The sequence below is a fragment of the Folsomia candida genome, unplaced genomic scaffold (genome assembly GCF_002217175.1).
Source record: "Folsomia candida strain VU population unplaced genomic scaffold, ASM221717v1 Fcan01_Sc025, whole genome shotgun sequence".
Classification (NCBI taxonomy): Eukaryota; Metazoa; Arthropoda; class Collembola; order Entomobryomorpha; family Isotomidae; genus Folsomia; species Folsomia candida.
The window spans coordinates 2,112,385-2,132,661 of record NW_019091217.1 but is presented as its reverse complement, the minus strand read 5'-3'; the positions used below and the strand labels follow the sequence as shown (position 1 = coordinate 2,132,661).

Here is a 20,277-nt window from a genome sequence, read left to right as displayed (position 1 = left end):
TTTGGACAATTTCGACATGATTTTTTTCAATGTTCCCGGCCATGTTTCATGGAAATGTGCAAATTTCAGAACTCCATTTTTTCAGAATATGTACATACCAAGGGGGGCCATCATTTACAACCATTTTCAGAGTTTGAAGTTTGCACTCTTCGGAGAACCACGCCCCTAAAGTAGGGGTGTTTTGCCTTTCGCCAAACTTTGACCTGCAATAACCTTTTTGTTTATGGACCGATTTTGATGAAATTTTTTTAGAAGGTGTAGAATCGCTTAGCACACAAGTTTGGACTGGGCGATTGACCCTAAACCCACTAGGAAAAAACCACACCCAAAGTGGGTGTGGCTCGTCAATTTTTTTATGGGCACGTCTTTGACCCCCCAGAGCTCGGAAAATGCAAAAATATTAAGAGAAAAGTGCTCGGGGAATTACTTCCAATAAATTGGCCTCTTTGAACACTGTGCAATGCGGTGCTACGGGAAAACAGCGCAATTATTATTGAGTCGCAATGACCTATAAATTATATCGCGTCATTCCAGTGAGCGATTTAATTTGCCAGAATTGAGCTATGGAATAGAGCAATAAATATTTTAACGCAGCAGGATTCATGTCGATACAAGGAGGTATTAAACTGAGACGATTAGAGACTCGAGACTGAACACGATGCGTAGTTATCAGTCATTCTCACTCCAGTCTCAGCACACAAAAGAGATAAAACAATGCACACTCCTTCGTTTCCTGGTAATATTTACATAAATACATTCCGCTGGAAACATTCTGTCGGCGTCAACTCTGATTTGTTGAATGATCTCATTAACTAGGTGGGTGGGTGGGTGGGTGGTGGTACAAGCATATTAAAGCCACGTAATAAGCACATTTAGATGACGCTTAAGACTTTTAATAGATAGGCAAGAATACTGACTTTTGCTGAGCAAATCATATTAATTTCATATGTGGATGAGTCCGTCGAAATGTTGACCGCGGCAGTCCGTGGTCCGATGCATCGTGTTACGCTATTTTTATTACTTGCTACATTGTGAATTGTGACGGTTTTAGTCATGCTTGATCGTCTCGTGAAAACATCCTTAAATCTAAATATAGTGTTACATATCTTTATCATATACAATATCTCAACGTCTCACACTATCACATAGATTCATGCACATGAGTGAGTCACTCACCACAAAGCATATTAAACAATGGATAATAAACATGTTAAATAATTGCAGGATAAACTGAGACCATGATATTTCATAATACTCAGATGGTGTCGTACTCTGCAATTTATCATTAAATTATTTACTTGTGCACATTATAAAATCCAACCATAAGTATGTTGTCAATTATGTAGACACTTTTAATACAATACACAATTATGGAACAATAATAAGTTTAAATAAGTATAAATAGAAGGATGATTTCAAGGATCAGAGAGGAAATTTGTCGACTCCCTCGTCCGAGGGCTGATTGGCCATGCACTCCTTGCGAATGTCACTGGAAAGCGTTGTCGGGAGGTAGAGCTCGGCAACCTCGTCGTCAAATAGTTCCGGCTTGGCGTACCCACACACGTAGCCCTCCACTCTCGTCCTGCCCCCCAAAAAACAGACACAACAACAATCCAGTCATTGTTCCTTGCCATCCTTGAAATGTGGTAAAAAAAATTGGCTTACGCCAGGTGAGAGTGGGCCAACTGGACGAATGGGATGTGAAGTCGTGGGAAGATGTTCTTGTGCTGCTGAAGCAAATTATGCTGAAAGTCACTGCAACAATAAGTAGTAAGTATTAATAATTGTAAATAATTAAAAAGTCAACTTCTTGTTGTGTCTAATGTAATTTTTAGTTTTAGCACGGAATTTGCGTACTCATCTGCCTGCCAGAACTGAGTATACGTCCCAATTTTAGTTCGGACTTTCTTCTCAGTCTTTTTCAGCATCTCCAGGAAAGACGCTTCAGCTGCAGACTTTTGTTCCTCGTCATGACAGAAAATGAAGGACGAGTACTGGACAGCAGGAGAGTTACCGGATTTTACCACACTTGCCTGACTCAATATAAATGGTTGAAAGCTTTGGCATCAAACCTGATGTGGATTTTCTAGAGTCCAGTCATGATAGTCCCAAAATAATTCCAAGAGACGTTGATAAGTGACTCGGTCAGGGTCAAACTGCAAACTCACTGCCTCAATGTGATCCTTTCTGTACGTCAGGTTTTTCATGCATATTTAGATGGGGACGCTAAGTCTGTTCTCTGACCTTGTCTGTGCTTTCTTACGGGTCATTGTACATTGGTTCTTCCTCAGTGCCTCCGGTGAACCCTACTCGTACACGGATGACTCCCGGGATTGCTCCGAAGCGGGCAGCAGGTCCCCAATGACTCCCCATTGCAAAGGTGGCTGGGTTTCCCATGATTTCCTCCCACTCAGCGTCACACTTGTTAGAGCTCAATTCCTAGAACACCAGGTAAAGTGATTGGTCATTAGTACAAGTTCAATATATATATGCCCCTATCCGATACATAATACTCGCTTGGGACAACGTTATTGATTAAATCGTAAAAATTTCAAAGTACCGTGGCCTTGAAGTTAGTTTGCCAAACGTCTTTGCTCTTGCAACAGCCCATCACACAAGAACAGGAACAAGAACAAGAACGAGACGTGCTAGAAATTCTTCGCTGTCCTTGTCCGAGGACTGCTCTAGAGGGAATGCAATTATCAGACAAATAATCCAACATTTCGAACTATACAAAATAAAAATATATGCATTACTTATTAGGCAAATGTTACCACGATACGCTCCAGTATATAGACGCCAAGGAGAAAGAAATATGAAATGCCACCACGATTGGTTGGTTAGAGTACCATAATAATAAGGTTTTTAGCTAGCTATTATCAAAGTTGTTTATTAAACACAAACACTAAAATATACAATACACTTATCCGTAGTGGGCAGTAGAGGAAAAATCCGATGTTGATGGGTTGGGAAAACCATTAAATACTTTGGACAATTAGTCAAGATCACTATTCGGCCCCTTAAAAGTTATTTTTTTTACATAAATTGACATTATTTAAAATATAAAATAATTCTTGCAATCATCGTGTATTTGAGACAACTCCCATGATTTATTACTATTGACTGACCGATAACAAACTCCGCTTCCTCAGGTACATCATGTATAAATATATATAATATATGATACTATTAGTATCATTTGATTTCGACCTTCTTGTTTTATTAGGCATGTTTCACTTATTTATTTTGTCTGCCTTTTTAGTTGAATGTGCAGGATTGTTTGACAAATATAAATATGTACATACATAATTGCTCGATTTATGAATTACAAGTAACGTTTCATTTGCTATAAGCAAAAAAATAATTTGCATGTACATTTGTGACTACTTTGGATTAGTGTGACTATTTTATAAATTTAACTGTCGAAAGCTTAGTAATTTTTAATAAAAGAATAACTTGATAAATGAACTGTTATGCGTAATTGTGGTGCGCATAAAAATATAATGGATTTATAATTTTAACATTTACACGTGGATGAACAACCCCCTCCAACTCTTTTCTTGGAGAAAGTGTTCCCATGTAGTTAGCTGGCCCTGTACAGCAACTGTTTTTCGAGATGTTCGGACTTGAGGGTGCCATCGATGGACTCGCAGCCCTTATTGAAGACGGAGTAGGCGCTAATTTCGCCCGACCTTCGCCCTCCCGTCCGCGTGTTCCAGTAGATGAGGGCGAGGAGGGAGGCGGTGAAGAAGACGGCTCCAAACTCCAGCTTGAGGAAGGCGACGAAAAAGAGCAGCCAGGTCAACCCCAGACACAATCGTCTCAGCCACTGGAATGGAGGTGAGATGTGGTCCTCCTCCATCCCGTCGTCTTCGTCGCCACGGTATTCCTCGCCGGCTGTGTCGGCTGAAGGCAGGACGGCGTTGGTGAGGCGTTGTGAGAACGAACTCCAAACCCCATGGACCTTTTCCTTCATCTCGTCCTTGGTCCTCTCCAGCTCTTTCCTTCGGCGAAACTTGGCCAGCTCGGACTCCATCCCTCGTCGTCGTGCCCCCACTAGTACGGATTACGGATGTCAGATTATTCACTCAGCTAGGCAATCTACGTATTCACAAATTAAGTATTTTCAGCTCAGCTAGTAGCGAATTAAAACATAGCTGAACAGTTCTGTGGGTTAACAGAATTGTAGAAGAAAAAGGGACACAAAATTATCACATGTAAAATTTCATACCTGAAGTATTACTATTAGTTATATAATAGCGGCAGTAACAGTTTCCGTTATCTGACCATTATTGTTTGTAAACAATGGCTTATATTTTTGACTTCATATGAGGATTCAGCTGTGATCGTCAGCTGCTGGTTGAGCAAATGTCAGTCATAACTCACCACGAGACGAGCTGAATGGCTCAAGTTGACTTTCTAGGAAAGACTTATGAAAATAATGACTGAAGTAATGAGACAGGGGTTATTCATCAAGGTTTAGCAAGCTTTATTGGTTTAGTTTAGTATAAATAAAATATTTATATTGACGACATTTTATACCAAATTATCCTCTTATAAATATATTTCATAAAATTCATCAAAATATTCAAAACTATCACTCGTCAAATATCTATTTATGTCTAGAGTCGGTCCTTGTTTTCGTCGTTGTCACTTATCATCTTAATTAGATTATGTATTTAATTCATCGTCATTTAATCGTCCTTTAATTCACCGTCATTCACGCCGTCATCTCATCTATGCATGCATTATCAAATACATACGGACGGACCAAATTCTAGTTCGTCCGTGATCAAGATTTTCTGTCCAGTTTCCATCCTTATCATAGTCTAACTAATCACCTATTATCGTATTTTAATTAATCAAGTAAAAACGGGGGTAATAAAACATTTGCGTAGTGTAGCGTTAAAATCGTTGAGGATACTTTAACTCACCCATGATTTATAAATAACATTGATTAAAAACTTGTAATTATTTTCCATTAAACTACACAAAAACTATCTAAAAAAAATTAATAATTATGTTTTATAGTCATTTATTTAGTCCCGTTGGACACCTGGAGGTAGTGAATATCTTTGGATGGGATGTTGTGGGATCTGTCCGTGTGGGTGACCATACGTGTGCCTAGAAGGGCCACCTGGCACACTATATGAACCTGCAACCTGGAGAACCAAGAAAACAGCACTGTTTATATTCTATACTCGTGTAGAAATTGTCGCCAGAATGAGTACGAATAATGGAAGTGAGACGTGGTAACACTGGCCTCGCCATTTACCTGAGGAGAAGGCGGTCTTCCTTGGTAGGTTGACACATTCGGTTGGGTACGAATTGGAAAGCCGGAAGTTATGCTTCCACTGGGGACATTCTGCACCAAAATATTACCCTTAAAGTGGTCACACAGAAAGAGAAAAATGTTGTGTTAAGCATTAAAGAAGGAATGTTCAACTAACTGGTTTTACTTGGTTGGGTTGAATCGTGAGGCCTGGGTGGATAAGATGGGATGGTGGAGCACGTAGTGCAAGGCCATGCGTGGGTGGAGGGTAATATTTCGGACCATCTTCTGGAAATTTATTATGCGGCGAGGAGCGCGAATGTTGCTAGAATTTAACAAAGAAAAAAACACAAATAACATTAAAATCAATTTAATTCATTAGAGAAGACATTCATTTTGTCTTATTCGGGTTTCTATTACTTCAACAGCTTGATGAAGCACATAGCCTCTGGGTACAGGGGCACCATGATGAATAAACATTGGTCCAGGGACATGTCTTTGTTGTTGTTGTTGTTGCTGCTGTGATTCATCCCTTGATGGCTGTTGCGGAGATCTGGATGGGGGTGCACTGGAGTAAGTGTAAAGTGTTGATTGTGGGGGTGGTCCTGCCGAGGGATGAGGAACAGAAGAGAAAGACACAGGCCCGTGTTGAGAGTGTTGCTGTTGCTGTTGTTGCTGCTGGGATGGGGGTGGTTGATTGTTAGAATTTGGTTGCTGTTGCGAAATTTGACTTGGTGGATGAAAATAAATGTTCGGCTCTGGATGGAAAAGTCGGGTTTGCGTTGGTAACGCTATTTTGAAAGTTTTTAAAGTATTAAATGACTTGTTACAATAAAATTATAGGACTCACTTTGATGGGCGTATTGTGGAATCGCTTGCGGTGGTGGTTTAAAAGGGCCAAACTTGTAGGGGTGAGGGGGTGGTGACGGGCTCCTCGATCGTTTGATCTAAATTCAAAATCGTAATATTATGTTAGTATAGCTTCTTCCCAACCAATTACCACTTACCAGCAGCACGTGTACATGCATTTCATACAGCTTTAGAAACGTTAACTCACCGTGATGGGCATCTGGGCATGCGGGGAAGTATTATGATGCGATACACCTCCACCACCTGGTCCAGGAGGTTGTTGTTGCTGCTGCTGCTGAGGGTGTCCCACTTTAAAAACTTGGGCCTGGGGCTGAGTGATTGAAACTGGGGCTCTGGTCAGCTGAATCGGTTGTAAATAAGTTTGTGCTTGCTGCTGTTGTTGAGAGGGATGGTGATGAGGAGGTGGTTGTTGTTGCTGTTCTGGAGGCATAAGTTGTATCCTTGGAGGATTATTTGGATAGTTAAACTGAAATCTCATCATCTCCTGAGCTTCTTGAGTGTAGAGTTGACGTTTCCGTATTTCATCCTCGTTGAGCACCTTTTTTAGTTGGAGAAAAAGTTGATGTTTCTCTTCTTTCAGTTCAGCTAACCTGGCTTCAGACTGTGTTATCTGTTCCCGAGTTTCGCTCAGGGTAAGGACATGCTGCTTCTGTTGACGTTCACGCTCTTTTCGTTGTCGATCCATCTCGGCGTCAGCTTCGAGCTCTGTAGTAGCAAACAATGACAAACGAAACATTAATTAAAATTGAATTCCTAGAATCAGTGACACCTTAATTTCCGACGATTTTCATCATTCTCGGTTTTGTGAAGAAAGTTTGGTTGATGACAAAAATGAGGTACCTTGTTTCTTGCGCTGTCTCTCCCGCATTATGTGGCACTTGAGTGCGTCCTGAGTTGAAGAAATTGTCGTTTAGGCATAATAAACATGCATAGCAATAATAGTTTACAAGAGAATACAATTCAAGGATCATTCCTTACCCACATTGGGCGACTCATCTTTGGCCGCTCAAGCACCACAGGCATCCTGCCCTCAATTTTTAAGCCTTTTCTAACCCACGAAATTGTTACCTTTTTTCTTGACCCAACTCTCAATCGCTGCTCAAAATAATTAAGTTTTTCCCAAAGAAACGGGACAAACGAAACAACAACTCGTTCTCAGCGCCAGCCAATCTCCTCTCGTTGTTGATTTGCCGTCGTCGACGTCAGTGGGTTTCTGCTGCTGCTGCTTAAAAACACGAAACAAGCTCGATCGAAAGGTGTAACTAACTATTCGTTAAAATTTAATTAGTCAATGTAAATAATTTAATTAGAGCAAGTTCGAAGTGAAGTCAGCAACAGCAGCAGCAGTAGAAATACTAATATTAATCTGTATCATCGGTGTGGTGGAGGAGAGAGAGACTTGAGGATGCTTTGCTGGGCCAGGCTTTCGGGGTGAGACGAGAATCCCGATCCCCGAGAACAAGAAATATTCTCAAGAACATCATGATGACTCCACCGCCGCCTCCTCCTCCTCCCACAGCCTCCATGGACCACCACCCGACTGGACGCTCCTATAAAAACGGTCCAGCACAGCGGGGAGTGACACAGAGGCTGGTGGTGGACGAGGTTAGGTCAGAGATGACGCGACGACGCACAGAAAAATCCACTGAAGAGGCCGGCGACTCAACCACGCTGATCGTCTACAACCCTATCTTGTCACCCATTTTGCAATGTGGACCCGTGTAAGTTCTTTATGCGATGATATCAATCAATAAGTATGACGAGACCTACATACACATAAGTAGATGTGGACTTATCGCACTGGTGGAAGCAGCCCAAGTCCTTCTACCCTACCGTGACGATGAAGTGACGCCACGACGACTCAACCCCGACGCCCTACTCGAGGAAGCAGTTCGACTTGGGATGACCAAGCTTGGTGAAATGTTCTCAGCCTTTGATATGCAACGGCTGGCAAAGACATGGTTCCACTGCGACTCGACCTTACTCGATACAAGTGATGTTGAAGCAACTTGGAGTCTACTAGTGGATCACTTGCTTCATGGAAACGTGGCCCTCATACCGTAAGAAACCGGGATTCATACTTACTAATTGATAATAATTATTGCGAAAATACTTGCAGATACGATGCAGATTATAATCATGGGCCCACACTGCGGAAGGGTCACTCTGCCCACTGGGCGGTCATTCATGGGGTCGTAATACCGTCGGTGCCAGTCTCTCTACTCGGAAGTGCCTTAAGCGAAGAAGGAAATGACAGTGACCCAGATTTCAGAGTGTTAAACCCCAACAAACTCTCCGCTAGTATGAATATTATTCTATCAACTAAAACTCCCTGCACAACAAGTTCATTGTCGTGTGTGATTGCGCATCACGGAAAAAGCATGCGACCGGCCGTGTGGAACTTTCATGATCTTATGGCTAGCAATCAAAATCTGGTGCAAGTGTCCCAAAAGATAGCTGCCTCCCCTGCTGGAAGCTACATATTTGGGGACATTGAAACCGAACTATGCTCGAAATTAGTTCTTTTACAAAAATCTTCCGATACTTTATGTTAAGAGAAAGACGTAAGACGTAAGTTATGAAAACACGCTTTGCCTACAATATGTATAAAATAATAAGATTATTGGCTATTCTACAGCAAAAGAAAAGGTTACATTTATAAGACCTACTTATTATTATTACATTAGCTACATGAATGACGACATCCTTCATCTTTTAATCTAGATATCAATAAAACACGATATTTTTTCTTGCTTATTATCGTTATCATAAATGAGCCTAAATCTGGATATGGATGGACGCCTTTCTCAGCCATGCATAATTACTCCAACTCCATTACACCACTCCCATAAACACTAATTATCTGAATGAATAGTACCGAGAAGACGTGAACAATCTACAAGTCGGTCATGCGGATTGATACAAATATCTTAAAAATTTAGTAATATTTAATGAATCTATCTATTCGTCCGCTTCCTCTTCTTCTTCTTCGTCCTCCTCCTCCTGCTCTTGATCATCATCCACTACGGAATCGTCTTCCTCTTGGGAAGAAGGAGCAACTACAACTACGGCCTCATCACTGGTATTCATCTCTTCAGTTTCTTCCTCAATCTTGACTTCAATCGTCTCTTCAGTAATTTCACCACCATCTTCTTCCTCCTCCTCGTCTGGCCTCCCTTTGCGAGAAGTGTTTGAAGGAAATTCTTCGTTGTCCTCGTCATCAGTTCCCACCCCCCTTTTCCCAACAATATTTTCCTTCCCATCTACCGATTCTCGCTTCATTGCAACACCGTTGCTCCCAGACTTGTTGGTGAAGGAGGACCGTGGTTCGTCATCATTGGTGAAGACAGTGATTGTGAAATCTTCTCCCTCCAGAGGAACATCAATGTCCTCATTCTTCATAATTTCATCTAGTTCGTATTCAATGTCCGCATCCATAGGATCAATTTTTCTATTGCTCGGTCGACCAGCCATCCGTCCCTCCCAGTATCGCTTACTCCTCTGCTCATAATCCTCTAAATCGTCAAGAACAAGTTTCCGTTTGTGTGATATCATTTCTGTAATATGGAGAAGTTAGATTTGTCATGACCAAGTTTAAACAACATCATTTGTGTGAAGACTTGCACTCATAAAACGAGAAAATAAATCAAAGGTCGAGGTAATAATGAATGTGAAAGAAGAGATGAGAAAGGAGTACCTGTGACAAATTGTTTTGACTGTTCAAGACGACACTCCATAATTGGGTTCATCAATTTGGGCAAGTAGAAAATGTGCGGTTTAGCTTCAGTCCTAGGTTAGATAAAGCCTGATAAAATTACCTGATAAAATAAAAATACAAACCTGATAAAAATATATACCTGATAAAATTAGTCAAATATTTGGTCTTCTCTTCCCACTGTTCCAACTCGGCTAGGCGACGCCGTTTGACTTCAATCCGCTTAATTTCAGTTAGCCTCAGTCTCCTTTCTTTAATTAATTCCTGCTTCTTAGTCTTCACAACTTCTCGCTCATGTTGTGCCGCTTCATCCAACTTGGCTTCAATGACGGCTCGCTTATCCTCCTGCAAGTTACAAAACCATCAAGAATTCTGCTACCGTGAATAACTAAGCCGATAGAAAATTATATACTCCATGTAAGTAAGACGTAATCTCTATAAATCATTACCTTTGCCTTCAGTTTAGTCTCATCTTGCTTAAAGCGTTGGAGGGTACCAAGAAGTGCACCAAACATTCTGCGATTTCGTTCCCTACCAGACCGATCTTGTCTTTGTTCGGCCAAAACTTCATCTCGAGACTTTTCCTTTGCGGACGAAACAATTCTTGAAGCCAACTAACACAAATAAAATACAATTTATAATCAATATCATGACAGGTGATTGAGAATATCTCTCGGTTATTTGATTCGTACCCGTCTCCCTGCAAATCCCTCATCCTCCCCACCACCGTCGATAGAATTTCTCTGCCTCCCCCCTCCGAACCTTGGTCCATTGCCACCCGTCATCATTGGGCCCAATCTGCCTCCACCAGCAGGTCCAAAACCGAAGCTGCCTCCCCCTTCGCCACGTCTCCGTTTCTCTGTCGGCTCATCTCCGTCACGCTCAAAATCATCCCGACGTCGCCGCCCTCCACCCGCCCCATCTCCAGACTGACTATGAAAGTGGTCATTGTTGTAATGATCTTCCTTCGCTGGGTCATCCTCTGGTCGCCGGCCCCTAGTGAACAATTCAATTTTTGCAGTTAAGAAACTTTGTGAGACTTTGTCACACGTCACTTTAATATGCATCAACTTTCATACCTTCCAAAAACTGTGAGTTCTGAGGCATCCTTCCCAAACACTTTTTTAATGTTGTCATCCACACTGCGCAAAGTTTCTCGAGCCTTCTCCAACTCTGCGTCCAAACTCCCCGACAAGTTGGAAATCACGTCCGTCGCCATCGCTTGATACTCGGCTCTGTCACAAAACAGTAAACAGTTTGCGAGTCAGTGACCACCACCGGGCGATAAGGAGATGTTCAGGTCAAGATGATGACCCCTAGTTTGTTATATATTATATGACAACTGATCGACTAAAAACACTACCAACCAACACTAACAGTAGGTATATATTAAATAGTCGGTGAATTTTGTGTCCTGGAGAACGCAGGGAGGTTTGAAGTTGGCAGCAGAGAGGAGAGAGGTTGGTCGAGGATGTCTGCAGATGGAGTGGACACCTCCAGCCCAACGCCCCAACCACCACTTTCTCCACTTGTATGGAAACAAAGGTTATGCAATAATGTGGCTGCTTTCACTCTGTCATGATTATGTTTGCACACGTTGAGGACGAAATGTGATGAGAGTGCGGTCAGGTTATGTGACACCATTCGCAATGCACACATCCAGCGGGTGCAGGCTGATGAAACGTGTTGAAATTTTCCAGGTAGCAGAGGATAAAAAAGACGAGGAAACTATGGGACGACCGGATATTGCATTACTTACTTGGGTACACACATCATCCCAGCCAAAAGAGAGAAAGAGTGGGATGACGGCTGAGTGAGACGTTTAGGACGACACAATAGCCATGCATGAAATAGTTTCATCTGACCTGCACATCGGCCATCCAGAATGTGGCACATGCAGAGGAGGAAGAAAGCACCGACCGGAACTGGCACCATTAGCATCCGCTCAAAGAAAGAGGAGCGAGGAAAAATGCTGCTGCCATGTTTACTCACCGATTAAGAGCCCATCATTCCATTCTCATGCAATCCTTGTGCTTATACGTGTTCGGAACGGACGGATGAAGCCCTTATTCGATCGAGGTATGTGGAAGTCAAATAAGGAGGGAGTCAGTCAAGTGGTTGGTTGGGTGGTGGAAGGGTCAAACTTCCAATTCAATCATCCATCCATCCATTCGGCCGTTGTTGCTCAAGTTGAAGTTCGTAATGGACAGGGCAAAGTTAATTTGGGGACGAGGCTCTTGTAATGCAATTTCCACTGCGAGAGTGCATAATATTCAATTTTTATTCCCACTTACTTTCACTCCTCATTTCACTTGACTCGTCTCCTCTCCTTGTCGACGGACAGCGTGTGTGACCGCTTCCTCCACAATGGAACAGTGTCCACCGTCAATTTCTGAACATCACCAGCACCAGCTTTCATCATCTAACTCGTCATTTATTTAACTGAATAAATAAATCTCGATGCGAGGGACACTCGCTCACTCAGAAATATCCAGCCACTCACTCTTCGTCCACAATGGGAAGCTTTATGTAATAATACAGTAATTTCAATGCTCACCACTCTTTACTCTATCAACGTGTACCGATATATTCCGGAATAAAATAAAAAATCTCATCATCCCCAACGTAGCACTTTTCATTTATGGCTGAAGTCTTGGGACAGTAAATAATATCAAAAATCAATCTACTTATTTGATCTATTCTCACTCGGCGAATGATGGTGTAAAAAACATTGAAAGGAAATTTACGTAAAATTTGGTCGATCGCATGCATGAGAATAGTGACTTGTCTCTCGCGTGCTCTTATATTTTTCTTATATTTTATATTATAAAATTCAGTCTCAACTCGCCTCCTCCTCGTATTTTTCAGCTGCACTTACTGAGAATGAGTACATACTTTCTAATTGAATTTTGATTGAAAAATTCGAATTCTGACAGGCAGGCATGTCAGACCTGATTAGTCCCAGCTTTGATCGGGCCGAGATAATCTGACCAATAATTATTTGTTGTGCGGAGGAGAAAGCCTGGAGGGATTGGGATTGCATTGTGCCACAAAGAATGGCTGTGCTTTGACTCTGATGATGAGATGAAGCCCCAGCGATCATCCCTTAATACCTTCTTCCTCCTCTCAGGGAATCTTCTCCTGCCCCCATTTTCCCCACCACCACCAGCCTCTGATGCAATACAACAAGACCAAAAGAAGACCAAGACACAAGGCTGCAATACGACGTCCAATAACAACATTTCCCTTTGTTGTGTTTCACATCAGATCACAAGATCTGAGAGACTTTTATTATTTGCTACGTCGTTTCTCTCCATGTCCGATGGGTAATTACTTGTGACCAAAACCACGACACAGACGACCAATAACTCTGGATGTAAGATCTCATATTATTTTTCTCCTTCTTTCTTGGCTCCCATTGTTCGTCGCCCGTCTCAACTAACTCTCATCATCATGAGTCAAAGGATGAGACCTACCCACGTACAAATAATCCGAGGAGAATCCTGGCAAGGATTTGCTGAGATGATGACACAACTGTGTGCTCGCATAATAAGAGAGAGAGCACAAAACGTATTTACTAATCATAATCCGATCGAATTTTCTCCAATTGAATCGTCTTGTGGTTTGTGAGCTAGCCATATCTTTCGAGATGCTGTACCAATTTGTCCTCAAATGTACTTGTTGGTTTCCCTGCCTTATTATTTACGACTCACCCCACGTGTAATTCATACCCGTACACCTTGTTATTTCTCTTCCTCTCGGGCAAGTGTATTGTTTGGATGGAAGAGCGAAATATACTAACCGTGTGTTACAATAAAGACACAGATTTCAACATTGTCACATTTTACATGAAAGGCAATATTTATCTCGACTTGCGGGACTGGCTGCGTAATCTTTTTGGTGAGGGTTTGATGGCTGTCTGCTAACAAGACCAAATCCGATTCGGTTTAAAAATTATAATGGCATCGTACACTCGAGGCGTGAAATAATAAGGATGCGACAATACAAGTGGCATCATTTATTGTTCCTTCCCTTCCTTCCTGGGTGAGACCAAGTAATCAGCAACACCACAAAAGCCCAAACTGGCAACAAGGATTTGTTCCGTTGGAGTGGCGATGATGAGAAATGAGCTCCACTTAAGTACGACTTTCTCCGCCGTTCTCTGCTGACCCATGTGCATGACATGTTGATGAGGACGACGAGGAAGTAAATAATAGTGGGGAGATGAGATGATGATAACAATGCCCTCATTTCGTGGCTGGTTCTGCTTATGCCGAGTCCGTCAGAGTAACGAGGTCTCCTGGGAGGTTCCAGTCCAGTAGTTTACCTACTGGTCATCCGTTTACAATGCAATAATGTCTCTCGAATCTCAGAAACACTACATCTTTCCTCCTCCGAGTGGAGTCCTAAGTGCTTGCTTCCTTGCTTAGAAAATCAGCCTGAAAATCATGAGGCTGAGACGTCTTTTCCTCTGTTTGCCTACATTTCCTTCCCCGTTCGAGAGCACTTTCTCTCGTAAAATTGTCCGAGGAATCAACAGGCATCGGTGGAGTGGATGATGACATGATTGCTCCTACATCATTGTAGTCATTGCATGTTCCTGTGTCCACTATCAGTCCGTAAACTGGCCGCTTTCCCCACGTGTGACCATAACTGAAAGAACCTTTCTGCACCACATGAATGCTGACATGCAGAAGGATGACCAGAGATCCAGATTTCAATATTGCCTGCAATCTCCAAATGAAATAATGTCAGTTTCTCCTTGTTGTCCGAGTGGGAGAGTATTTAATCGCATGGAAAACTTGGCTCGAGGAATCCCATTATGAGCGACATGACATTTTTATCACAAGTCAAACACAGATGTGGTGAGTGGGTCCTCATTATTGCAATACCTGGAGTGGGGCGACACGGAATTCTCATTTGCGTGTGTCCACTCATCCACCTCACTCACTGGAGGCTTATCATGTCTGAACACCCGGTCCGCTTCCCCCTCAACCAAATCTCACCAGAAATTGTAATAATATGACAAATATACATGACATGACAGCCATTAGTTCAACATGTTCCACATTACTTGCCTCATAAATGCTTATTATTTCTGGCTGTATGTCTGCCTCGGAGTAGTTTTGGTAAAAACATCAATCAAGGGAAAACATGCAAAAATGTGATGACAATCAATCTTGGGGAAATCTAAGCCATCCAGGTTTGTTATGAGGTTACTTACATGATTTGGCTAATTTGGTATGCTGCCAGTCATTTTGTGGTGGAGCTGCCTTTGGTATAATCTGCGCTTTCTCCTGGCCTCGTGCCGAGAGGCTAATCGAGAAGGATGGCGGTGGATTGGGTGAGGTTTTGGCTGGCTGGCGTGTAAGAAAAGGGAAGATGGGATGGGAGATGATTAGCGAGAAAGATGAAACATTTCCCCATTTGCATACGAACAAAGGAGGGACGGATGAGACGAGGAGGCAGCAAATTCCCAGAGGAACACGGACCATATGAATTTGCAATGAGATGATGATTAGCAAAAGCCTGACAAGACGAGGAGGCAGCTAGAAAAACTATCATGATGAGCACGGCCTTTGCTCACTGAACGAATGGCTGTATGACGATGACGACGACGCCAAAAAAGAAGACGAAGAAAGCGAACTGGTTGGGATTTTCTCGAACGCCACAAGAAATACGTACGAACGTCGGGGCGAGGATGGGCACTCACCTTCTTGTGATCTCTTCCCCACAGATTTCGAATGCATGCACTGGGTCCCCTGCAGCAGGAGCAGGCATGACGACGACTCTTCTTCTTCCTCTCCAGTTAAAAACTCATCACGCACAACAAGTCTCTGCTCTCTGCATCTTTTCTGGAAAAGCCAGCAGACCCGTCAGCCCATAGTGCGGGACTGGAGGAGGAGGACACTGCTTGGTGGCTCTGGTATAAAATTTCAATCATGTTCTTATTCAAGGGCCATCCCATCATATTCCCATTAAATATGTAGATACATTTTAGACTACGCAGCCCCAAAGCCGCTGATCCAGGAGTGAGTGCAGCATTATATTACGTCTCCAATGGAAAATCCATCAGCAAAATCTCCAAACCGCACGACATGAATTCTTCAAAGTTTTGGAACCTACAACCACGCACGACAACATACACTGCTCCCACTCCTATAGCTTCCTAAGTAGAGAGAGATGGGCGCCATAAGCTCATTTTTAATGGAAACATCAACATTTTTACGTCCCTTCCACCCACCAGCCACATATACACAGAACCACCTCAGAAGAGCACAGCATCAGCACCACACATCAATCCATGTAATGCATGGATAACATTTTTGTACTCGCATCAAATTGAATGCTGAAGCCATAAACTTAAAATTCATGACTTTTTGTCGTCCCACCTCCTCCAACAAGTTGTGAACAAATGTCACACAGCATTCAGAGTGAAAAAGCCAGTGGAAGATAAACTACTGTGAGACAACCCTTCAGTGCAGTGGAGGGCATATGCCGAAAGAGCGACATATGGGCCAAGAGACGATACCGACGACGATTATGTCATGAATTCATTCGTGATGATGACAGAGTAATAAAATGTAAGTGCAAAGCATTTCATTTGCCGTTCGGTCGAGGTGATTCCTTTCGGTAACGATATGCCACACTTTTTGCTAATCTAATACCGTCGACGTGGCGGAATGGTGACTGCATATCTCCGTCTATTCTTCTGACATGAAAATAATGAGTCACAATGCGTCCGTGTCTCACGTATTAATAATGTCTTTTATGCTCGGCAGCAGAATTATTATGCAACAACCCTTTGTTTTAACAAATGTTGCATAAATAAGTAAAATTCGTGGATGACACAACATCCCTCGTTATGCTTGTGTTCGAGTAAGATCATAAGAAGCCCAGTAAAAATAGACCTTTTGTTGCCCGTCGTCCTTGCTGGCCTCGGAAGAATAGAGGAATTAGCTGGCAGACTGCATGGTACATTTGAAAGTAGTTCATCCCAGATTTTGCTACAACAACCTGCACGGCTTCCTCGAAAATGATGGATACTCGTCTCCCCTCGTCATTATTGGAAAATGGTGAAATTCTCATCAAGCAGAGACAAAGATGGGTTTCCTGCATGACATCATCAAGACATTCCAGGGACAGAGAGATTCGTTCACAGCGGCATTCCTCACGTAATTAGGTTCCTCACAGCGACCTGCTCAGATTAATCCACCACCTTGATCTTGCATTGGGCAGGCAGGCACAGGTGCGTGGGTCGCTTGGAGTTCACTCGTTTATTGTCAGCAGAACTTTGGAATGTGTGGACCATGTAATGTTCATCGCCATCAGGAAGGAAGGACGAGGGAGATAATGTTGTGTCAAGAATGTGGATTGAATGTTGGCATATGCGGAGGCTGAGGATAGATGGCGTCGCATATTGTTCGAATAGAGAAAGTCGTCAGAATTGTAGCAACGGCAATGACGACGACGACGATGAGGAGTAGGACGGACCCTGTAGTTCCAGAGCGTGTATGTATACCAGCAAAATGAGTGCCAAAAATTCCTCCCTTAAATCATAAAATTCTTGGGCCGGGAACCGTCAAATATGTTTCGTAGAATGGGACGACCCGAGTCGGGAAAAGTAATTATTTCATGGTGAGGAAACTGGTGTACGTTCAATCGAGTGCTTATTACAAAGTAAAATTGTGGATGATGCCATTCTTTCTGACGCCCATTGTCATCCCACCCACCATCAGTACGTTTCTTAACCTTTACCTGAGCCAGTTGTTGTCGGATGTTTCTAAATAAAACTTGTGAATCCTGTTGTTATTTCAACTTTTGAGAATGGCAAGAGTACAAAAGTTGTGGCATTGGAGGTGCTGAACAGATAGTAAGTTGAGGTGAGGTCGATGAAGCGAATTTGAGTAAATATTATAGAGATGCACATATTGTGAGGAGGAAATATAATGTGTAATGCGGAAATCGGATTAAATACGCTCTTCCTCATCGTCGTCCCCACTTATTTGTTCTCTTGTCCTCCTCCCAACAAAGAATTACGAGAAATCATCAAGTTGCAATCCTACTATCGCCCTCCCATAAATACATATGTACCACATTCAGAAACAGCTTAATTGCCCCCTAAAAATGCTGGAAAACGATGAAAATAATAAGTCTGCTGTGGCTGTTTTCACCGCTCGACTGAGTTCCAAAACTCAATTTCCCTTGTCCCAAAAAGTTGAACATACTAATTCTTTTCATCTTTTTACGTAAAAATTATTGTTCATTGAGAAGAGGATCAAATCGTAAGTTTCGTTTAGTGGCAGTATAACTTATACTCAGTCAGTCGATGAGAGGTCTTCTTCCTTCCTGTCTCTCCATTGTTTCGTGTACGTAAATAAAACCATAGACGACGACGCGTTGTTGTTGGATGAAACAAATATTCTTGAGAGGAATTAGTAGCTGATGAGGGTACATTTGGTACACGACGATGTCTGGTGGCCCACCAGTGGTGGGTGGAAGTGTGAGTGGTTGGTTGAGCGTCCTGGTGGTGGTGGAATGGTCTGGTTTCGTTGGGGTCACATTGCACATCACCGAGAAAGGTGGATTGATTGGACAGATGCATTCAACCAGAGCTACGCACCGTTCTCTTGCCCCGCTTCCGACCCCACGACCTCTCTCTCTGTTTGATTTGCAATGAAATCCACACACACCGAAATGCGGAGGCAGCATCCACAGCATATTGTCGGGAGAAATACTGTTTGTATGGAACCTGCCCTATTTCCACTCACCACTGCATGTGTACGTACATACATACGTACTAGACGTACTTATGGAAGCACAGCAATTTTGTGTCGACCCTCGGAAACATAACTAAATAGAGACGAGCGAGGGTTGGGACTGAATAATGTTTCGTAATTTTCTTTTCATAGTCCTGCTCACCCTGCTTGTTGTGCTCCACATTCAACCCGGACCCTTCTTACCCACTATGTGCTTATGTACGTAGTGAATATCCGACGACCTAGACAAAGGTTTACTATCGCATACGTACGTACATTTTACAGACTGACATTCCCAAAACACCGGGTGTTTTACGCCATGCAATCAATCCAACCCGGTGAGATGAGTCATCCAGGTGTGGTCATAACATGTACAATACTTCGAGAGATAGGCGGACAAACGGGAAGGAAGGAAGGGGATGAAGAAGAATGCAGTAAAAAATGAAATTCGGTAGAAACAACCAGCACGACCAACTCAATAATAACTCTGCGATGTCTCCTCAACAATCATCGCAACCCTTCCTCCTTCCTCCACCTCCAGGTTTCCTCTCTCCAAAATATTCTCTACTTGCGTGCATCATCCGAATAAGAAGCACAGCCCAAAGTCCATCCAAATCCAGAGAGAGCTAATCAAATGTCGATTTTGTGTGTGACCACAATGCAAGAATTTCCACTTCCTTCTTTCGTGCCCCATCGAGCATGGGAATCCGGAAGTTGGATCATCACTTCCGCTCCTCCGCTTCCATAAAACACCACAACAATTCCCGTTTTGCATGATCCATGTCATACGAACGAGTCGGATTGAATTCCGGTGGAATAAATCACCTGCCACCTTTGTCTTGGTAAAAAAATGACCAGGAAGCAGAACATGCTTTCATGAAATCATAAATTCCGTGGTGCACCTGGGAGCAGTAAGGGCGGAAGTGCAACAACCTTCACCCCATGTCAGACGTAGGTACAGAAATGTAGGTGGATTATTGCTATAGGCCGTAAGACGAAGGCCTTTTCTTCCTCTAAAGAAGAACCTTGTTTGTAAACACGACGGCCAACGAACTTCCTTTCCCTTTCACAAACTGCTATTTACAAAAAGGCGAGACAAGGTGGGACACACGTGGCTTAAAGTGCACCACCACTTTCTTATTTATTTACGTTCGGAGGACAAAAGAAGTTCAATAAGATGCACACGCTCATCTCCTCCTCGGTCGGACGCTTTATTTACGACGACGACGTGGTGCCCAGAACAAGTTTGCCTTCATTATTAAAGACCCGGTCATGTATGTATGAATAGAAGAAACGAAAGTGTACGAGCACACAATGCACACCTTGCTTGCCTTTTGTGCAAGAATTCCAGCCTGGCTTTCAGATCTGCTGAACAAAGGGGCAACATTTTTGTGGATGCGAAACGATGCCTTTCATCCTTCAGCCGGGGTGATTTTTATGCAGGGTCGAAAAGGGGACCCTCCAGAACAATGGGTCGCTTCCAGAGTTAACATTGTTGGAAATGAGAGCCTGCATTTATGTATTTGCGACTGATGGTGAAAAGGGTGAATGGCGGAGTGAATCAAGCTCTGCCAGAGGAATGGATCGTCGAGTAAGCCAGAGCATAGCACTGCAGTTCTTTTGACATGATAATGGAATGAGATGGAAGGGCACGGGGGGAG

General features: G+C 42.9%; 5 protein-coding genes and 1 long non-coding RNA gene across 9 annotated transcripts; 2 read left to right on the top strand and 4 right to left on the bottom strand.

The window, feature by feature from the left end:
• Nucleotides 1-1,336: 1,336 nt before the first annotated feature.
• On the bottom strand, nucleotides 1,337-2,750 carry LOC110859396 (peptide methionine sulfoxide reductase). The gene is made up of 6 exons (XM_022108342.2): nucleotides 2,561-2,750; nucleotides 2,264-2,439; nucleotides 2,073-2,187; nucleotides 1,858-1,994; nucleotides 1,666-1,755; nucleotides 1,337-1,582 (listed from the first exon to the last, which is right to left on the bottom strand). The coding sequence occupies exons 1-6, from the start codon at nucleotides 2,720-2,722 to the stop codon at nucleotides 1,423-1,425; spliced, it is 840 nt and encodes a 279-aa protein (XP_021964034.2). The 5' UTR covers nucleotides 2,723-2,750; the 3' UTR covers nucleotides 1,337-1,422.
• Nucleotides 1,644-3,075, top strand: LOC118438710. The gene is made up of 5 exons (XR_004837009.1): nucleotides 1,644-1,770; nucleotides 1,836-2,189; nucleotides 2,292-2,451; nucleotides 2,558-2,861; nucleotides 2,934-3,075. It is a non-coding gene; the product is annotated as an uncharacterized LOC118438710 (long non-coding RNA).
• On the bottom strand, nucleotides 2,875-4,384 carry LOC110859290. Its single transcript, XM_022108209.2, has 2 exons — nucleotides 4,232-4,384; nucleotides 2,875-4,101 (listed from the first exon to the last, which is right to left on the bottom strand). Exon 2 carries the CDS (start codon nucleotides 4,034-4,036, stop codon nucleotides 3,584-3,586), a length of 453 nt encoding a protein of 150 aa, XP_021963901.1. The 5' UTR covers nucleotides 4,037-4,101; nucleotides 4,232-4,384; the 3' UTR covers nucleotides 2,875-3,583.
• Nucleotides 4,385-4,465: 81 nt separating this feature from the next.
• LOC110859185 (extensin) lies at nucleotides 4,466-7,331 on the bottom strand. Of its 4 annotated transcripts, none has more exons than XM_022108060.2 (8): nucleotides 7,121-7,331; nucleotides 6,983-7,031; nucleotides 6,330-6,847; nucleotides 6,123-6,219; nucleotides 5,693-6,063; nucleotides 5,451-5,597; nucleotides 5,276-5,365; nucleotides 4,466-5,162 (listed from the first exon to the last, which is right to left on the bottom strand). In XM_022108060.2, the coding sequence occupies exons 1-8, from the start codon at nucleotides 7,163-7,165 to the stop codon at nucleotides 5,040-5,042; spliced, it is 1,440 nt and encodes a 479-aa protein (XP_021963752.1). In that variant the 5' UTR covers nucleotides 7,166-7,331; the 3' UTR covers nucleotides 4,466-5,039. The 4 variants fall into 4 exon arrangements, with proteins under 4 accessions (XP_021963752.1, XP_021963751.1, XP_021963753.1 ...); XM_022108059.2 differs by having other exon boundaries at nucleotides 5,276-5,383; nucleotides 5,460-5,597; XM_022108061.2 differs by having other exon boundaries at nucleotides 5,460-5,597.
• A 268-nt stretch (nucleotides 7,332-7,599) lies between these two features.
• On the top strand, nucleotides 7,600-8,899 carry LOC110859187 (UPF0692 protein C19orf54 homolog). Its single transcript, XM_022108064.2, has 3 exons — nucleotides 7,600-7,863; nucleotides 7,927-8,202; nucleotides 8,262-8,899. The coding sequence occupies exons 1-3, from the start codon at nucleotides 7,625-7,627 to the stop codon at nucleotides 8,695-8,697; spliced, it is 951 nt and encodes a 316-aa protein (XP_021963756.1). The 5' UTR covers nucleotides 7,600-7,624; the 3' UTR covers nucleotides 8,698-8,899.
• LOC110859184 (pinin) lies at nucleotides 8,666-11,306 on the bottom strand. The gene is made up of 6 exons (XM_022108058.2): nucleotides 10,937-11,306; nucleotides 10,550-10,853; nucleotides 10,307-10,471; nucleotides 10,000-10,202; nucleotides 9,840-9,931; nucleotides 8,666-9,699 (listed from the first exon to the last, which is right to left on the bottom strand). Exons 1-6 carry the CDS (start codon nucleotides 11,074-11,076, stop codon nucleotides 9,104-9,106), a joined length of 1,500 nt encoding a protein of 499 aa, XP_021963750.1. The 5' UTR covers nucleotides 11,077-11,306; the 3' UTR covers nucleotides 8,666-9,103.
• Nucleotides 11,307-20,277: the final 8,971 nt, after the last annotated feature.

What these genes read in the sequence shown, in the direction of transcription:
- LOC110859396 (XM_022108342.2), bottom strand. Translation starts at nt 2,722, where the DNA reads ATGTTGGATTATTTGTCTGATAATTGCATTCCCTCTAGAGCAGTCCTC. An exon ending in GAACCAATGTACAATGACCC is followed by an intron (nt 2,188 to 2,263) that starts GTAAGAAAGCAC and finishes CCTGACGTACAG; the next exon opens with AAAGGATCACATTGAGGCAG. An exon ending in CAGTTCTGGCAGGCAGATGA is followed by an intron (nt 1,756 to 1,857) that starts GTACGCAAATTC and finishes TTATTGTTGCAG; the next exon opens with TGACTTTCAGCATAATTTGC.
- LOC110859290 (XM_022108209.2), bottom strand. Translation starts at nt 4,036, where the DNA reads ATGGAGTCCGAGCTGGCCAAGTTTCGCCGAAGGAAAGAGCTGGAGAGG.
- LOC110859185 (XM_022108059.2), bottom strand. Translation starts at nt 7,165, where the DNA reads ATGCCTGTGGTGCTTGAGCGGCCAAAGATGAGTCGCCCAATGTGG. An exon ending in AGATGAGTCGCCCAATGTGG is followed by an intron (nt 7,032 to 7,120) that starts GTAAGGAATGAT and finishes TCTTCAACTCAG; the next exon opens with GACGCACTCAAGTGCCACAT. An exon ending in GAGACAGCGCAAGAAACAAG is followed by an intron (nt 6,848 to 6,982) that starts GTACCTCATTTT and finishes TTGCTACTACAG; the next exon opens with AGCTCGAAGCTGACGCCGAG.
- LOC110859187 (XM_022108064.2), top strand. Translation starts at nt 7,625, where the DNA reads ATGATGACTCCACCGCCGCCTCCTCCTCCTCCCACAGCCTCCATGGAC. An exon ending in ATTTTGCAATGTGGACCCGT is followed by an intron (nt 7,864 to 7,926) that starts GTAAGTTCTTTA and finishes ACACATAAGTAG; the next exon opens with ATGTGGACTTATCGCACTGG. An exon ending in GGAAACGTGGCCCTCATACC is followed by an intron (nt 8,203 to 8,261) that starts GTAAGAAACCGG and finishes AAATACTTGCAG; the next exon opens with ATACGATGCAGATTATAATC.
- LOC110859184 (XM_022108058.2), bottom strand. Translation starts at nt 11,076, where the DNA reads ATGGCGACGGACGTGATTTCCAACTTGTCGGGGAGTTTGGACGCAGAG. An exon ending in GAACTCACAGTTTTTGGAAG is followed by an intron (nt 10,854 to 10,936) that starts GTATGAAAGTTG and finishes ATTGTTCACTAG; the next exon opens with GGGCCGGCGACCAGAGGATG. An exon ending in GTCAAAACAATTTGTCACAG is followed by an intron (nt 9,700 to 9,839) that starts GTACTCCTTTCT and finishes TCCATATTACAG; the next exon opens with AAATGATATCACACAAACGG.